We start from the raw sequence: 4,976 nt of genomic DNA, 5'->3' as shown, positions 1-4,976 counted from the left end.
CACTCCAATAAACTTGCCTCTGAATATCAGTTAATCAACAATGGTCTTACCCAAGTAACTACACTTCTACAGACGATATCAACCCATTTAAGCTTCTGAAAGTCTTCCAGTGCTTGAACTCCATGCCTCCTTAAAATCCTATATAAGATCAGAGGCTGGCTCTGATCAGGGAGGACTCTGCTTGACCAACATAGCTCTTCCCTACCACAGTAAAACAAATCCAGGAGTAAATTCAGCTGCGTTTTTTTATATTAGCTATGGAGTGGTAGGCTCATCAACCTCTGAGTTTTATATTTGATATTCTCTCCAGTTTCATAATTGGTCACTTGATTTATTATGATTTCTTATTTTATTACCAGCAGCTATCATTACTCGAACATCAATAAAGCGAGGCATTATGCCAGCTAGTTACATATTTTAGGTCTGGATTAATTAATCCACTACTCTATCTGAAATGAAAAGGTAAAGCTGAATTTATTGCTTACTGTATGGTGAGAGAGCTTGGCATAATCTCATGGAGCAGAATTCAGTAACTCTGTAAATGTCGAAGGAAGCTGCAAATACAATCTCTGAGATATCTTGTATAAAAATAAACACAGTTTTATTAAAGGTGTGCTAGTAATTACCTTGCATAGAAAAATATATGTTTACTAGACAGTGGGAAAGTTTTTACCTTTTTCCAGGTTACTGTATTTCCAGGGATTATCTACTAGACGTTAGACTAGAACATTTCACTGAAAGTATACCATCCATACCTCATTAAATGCTTTTTGATGAAATTTACTTAGGAAAAACAGCCAAGTATCATGCAACAACATCTCCTATCATAAAACACATGAATATAAATTTATTGGGTGGAAAATAGGGAAAGGGACAAAAAAGATGGGATGGTTCTGAATTGATATCGAAGAATTCATAAAAGGATAAACTTTTATGTTTTAGGTCCAAAATCCTCAGCCCACATCAAAGACTTCATGTTCTGATGACTGTTGAAACAGGCCAGCCCTAGTTGCTGGACTCAGGCAATCAGGGTGATGAAGCTGTTCTAAGTTGAAGAAGCTGCTCTGTCAAGGACATCACTTTCTCTCTTGTTCAGAGTGGCACTTCTTGGGCACAAGTCTATTCCGTTTATTCTCCCATCGATGCAGAGCAGACTGGTTTGACATGCTGTTGTGCCTTTTATCTTGGTCCTGTTGGAAAGAACACACACCCCAAACTGTTCAAAACAACTGCAGAGCTGAGGACCTATTTTGTCTTTATGAAGATTTTTTTTTTTTCCATAAATATAGGTGGTTCTAATCTAGACAGCATGAGAGAAGTAGAACTTTTAAGAAAGAAATTCAGTTCACTGGTTTTCTAAGCAGTAAAGAAATCTACAAATTAGTGGAGCGAGTAGCTGGATGAAGAGAGAACTTGTGTAATTAGAAATCTGAGAAGGAACAAATCCAGAATTGCTTAAGACAGTTAAATATTCTACCTCTTCCCGCCACCTGTCTTCCCGGGGAAGCCTCTGCAACCGGTTTTTGGTCAGCTCGAGTTGTAGACCGTCAAATCTGCACTTAAACCAACGGTGAGCTTCTTCCAGGTTAGCTGTTATCTGAATGTGCAAATGTTATTAAAAATTACAATAAAGAAACAGTTGTAAGTTTTTTTGTGTGCTAGTTTGACTCTTTTTACACTGTATAATGTAAAAGCTTTATTTCCCCCCCACAATTAGCAAGTGGGTTTCACATTAGTGTGAAAATTTTCTTACTATAGCCAGTTTGAGAGACTTTTTACCTAGATATTAAAGACTCACATTCTGACTGCATGGTCTTTGCAACCTATTTGCATGTACACATCCTCCTATAGATGAGAGAATAATTTTTGAATGTGGAGTTAAAGAATGCATGCAGCCCTGCATTAATAAAATATTGTTAATATTTTCTGGATGTGAAGTGAGGTGAGAGAGGACTCAAGTTAAGGTAGGCATGAAAGTGTCAGATGGCACTGAAAATTAAAGTGGTGGTGTGAACCACATTCGGAATGTGAGTTCTGTTCTCTAAGACTAAATACTTCTCCAGAGTCACTAAACTATAAAGACTAGATTTTTTCTGCTGTGTTTTATGAAAGTAATAGAATAAATCAGCAAGAACACTGGAGTAGCTTAGTGTAAATTGTACTCTTTATTTCCTTTATCAAAATATTTTATACTTTAGCCCCTAAGCACAAACTTCCAAATTATCTTTGTCAGACTTGAAAACAGTCCCTCTAATAGTCTGCCTTTGAAGATGATCTGGAATTAGTTTCATTTACTTGACAAATATCTGACTGCCTATATATGCCTGGCACTCCACTAAGTATTTGGGATATTCTAATATTTTGAACATGGAGCCAACAGGCTTTTATATAAAGGCTGCTTCAAAATGGCTCTACAACATATCCTCTAGAATAAAAAGTAAAATGACTAACTTCCCTCTCTTGATTATTTATGTTTCATGGACAGCATTTTCATGTTTTGACTCAGTTCTCAGAGAGTAGAATATTTCTCTTTTGCTTGAGAAGGCAAATTTGAGAGCAGAGGCTTCATCTGGCTTGTTCACTCTCTAATCTCCATCACCTAGCACAGCCATGTAACAGGTCCTCAAATCTGTGCTATTATGTACATGTCTCCTATTAACCAGGGCACAGTGTGGGTACAAGTGTGAGATAAGAAAACAGAGCTCCCCTTGTCAGTAATTCTTAGAAAGCCACAAAGCTAAGTGTTTTCCAGTCTGTGCATCCTGATGGCAGACACCTCTCCCACCCAAACGAAACTCTACTTTTCTCCGGCACTCTATCCGAAGTGGAGGGCATGATACTTGTAATGGCATCATACATTATATCTCCTCTTGTATGGTGAATGAGAAGGGAGCTAATGTATATTCAAACTTACTCCGAGCCATCTATCAGAGTACCAGTGGTAGGTAACAACTTCCTATTACAGATGTGGTAACTGATGAGTTAAACAATGTAAGCGTACTTTACTTAGGCTAGTAAGTGTCACAGTTGGCAAACTCACAACAGGAGTCCATAAGCCGTTTAATATACCATTCTGAAAGTCATACTGTCATGTAATTTAATGGCTACAAAAGGGACAAGCTGGCAGCAATGTCACTGTGCTACCTTTAGCCAAAGAATCTCTTCCCTTATCTGGATAATGAGGGGTGGTTGTAGTAGACTAATAATTTCGAAGATCTTTTCCAGTTCTAAAAAATGTAGGATTTTACAAATAGCTCCTATAAATCAACAACAAAAAACCCAGCTGAAAAGTGGGTTTTTGTTTTGTAAATAGACATTTCTATAAAGAAGACATACAGATGGCCAGTAGGCACATGAAAAGATGCACAATATTGCTAATTATTAGAGAAACGCAAATCAAAACTACAAGAAGATGCTACGTCACATTGGTCAGAATGGCCATCATTAAAAAGTCTATAAATAACAAATCCTGGTGAGGGTGTAGAGAAAAGGGACCCACTTACACTGCTCATGGGAACGCACACTGGCGCAGCCACTACGGAAACAGTATGCAGGTTCCTGACAAAGTCAGAGTTACCACACGATCCAGCAATCTACTCCTGGGCACACTCCTGGACAAAACTATAATTCCAAATGATACATGCACCCCGATGGTCACAGCAGCACTATGACGAGAGCCAAGACATGGAAACAACCCAAATGTCCATCGATAGCCGAAGAGATAAAGATATGGTACATATACACAATGGAGTATTACTCATCCATAAGAAAGAATGAAATAATGCCACTGGCAGCAACACAGATGGACCTAGAGATTATCAGACCAAGCGAAGTAAGTCAGAAAGGAAAAACAACAGATGACAGCACTTATATATGGAATCTACAATACGACAGAAATGAACATATCTATGAAACAGACGCACAGACATAGAGAACAAATTTGTGGTTACCAAGGGGGAAGGAAGTCGGGGAGGGAAGGATTCAGAGTTTGGGATTAGCAGATACAAACTAGTATACATAGGATGGATAGACAACAGGGTCCTACTGTACAGCACAGAGAACTGAAGTCAGTATCCTGTGATAAATCACAATGAAAAAGAATATATGTATAACCGAAGCACTCTGCTACATTGCAGAAATTAACACAATGTTATAAATCAGCTATATTTTAATAAAACTTTTTAAAATTATGATTTTAAATACCTTCATCAAAAAGGCCTATTTAAGAGAAATCAAATTCACAAATTAATAAGGTCTACTTTATATTTCTAGTTATTGGTGGTAAAGTGTTTCTACTTTTATTCAGTTCAGTTCAGTTCAGTCATATCCGACTCTGCGACCCCATGAATCGCAGCACGCCAGATTTAAGGGCCTAGATCTGATAGATAGAGTGTCTGATGAACTATGGACGGAGGTTCATGACATTGTACAGGAGACAGGGATCAAGAACATTCCCATGGAAAAAAATGCAGAAAAGAAAAATGGCTGTCTGAGGAGGCCTTACAAATAGCTGTGAAAAGAAGAGAAGCAAAAAACAAAGGAGAAAAGGAAAGATATAAACATCTGAATGCAGAGTTCCAAAGAATAGCAAGGAGAGATAAGAACGCCTTCCTCAGTGATCAATGCAAAGAAAAAGAGGAAAACAACAGAATGGGAAAGACTAGAGATCTCTTCAAGAAAATTAAGAGATACCAAGGGAACATTTCATGCAAAGATGGGCTCGATAAAGGACAGAAATGGTATGGACCTAACAGAAGCAGAAGATATTAAGAAGAGATGGCAAGAATACACAGAAGAACTAAAAAAAGAGCTTCACGACCAAGATAATTACAATGTTGTGATCACTCACCTAGAGCCAGACATCCTGGAATGTGAAGCCAAGTGGGCCTTAGAAAGCATCACTACGAACAAAGCTAGTGGAGGTGATGGAATTCCAGTTGAGCTATTTCAAATCCTGAAAGATGATGCTGTCAAAG

General features: G+C 38.0%; 1 protein-coding gene across 10 annotated transcripts in view; it reads right to left on the bottom strand.

Moving 5' to 3' along the window:
- Positions 1–819: 819 nt before the first annotated feature.
- The window catches only part of CCDC150 (coiled-coil domain containing 150), a 91,418-nt gene continuing 87,261 nt past the window's right edge, over positions 820–4,976 (bottom strand). For all 10 annotated transcript variants that reach the window (XM_010860877.1, XM_010860876.1, XM_010860874.1 and 7 more), the window contains 2 exons: positions 1,478–1,597; positions 820–1,190 (listed from right to left, as the gene is read on the bottom strand). In XM_010860877.1, coding sequence (XP_010859179.1) covers positions 1,077–1,190; positions 1,478–1,597 — 234 coding nt within the window. In that variant the 3' untranslated portion in view covers positions 820–1,076. The remainder of the gene's footprint in view (positions 1,191–1,477; positions 1,598–4,976) is intronic.

The sequence above is a fragment of the Bison bison genome, unplaced genomic scaffold, assembly GCF_000754665.1.
Source record: "Bison bison bison isolate TAMUID 2011002044 unplaced genomic scaffold, Bison_UMD1.0 scf7180017864471, whole genome shotgun sequence".
Classification (NCBI taxonomy): Eukaryota; Metazoa; Chordata; class Mammalia; order Artiodactyla; family Bovidae; genus Bison; species Bison bison.
The sequence above is the reverse complement of the archived record's forward strand: the minus strand, read 5'-3'. Positions and strand labels throughout refer to the sequence as shown.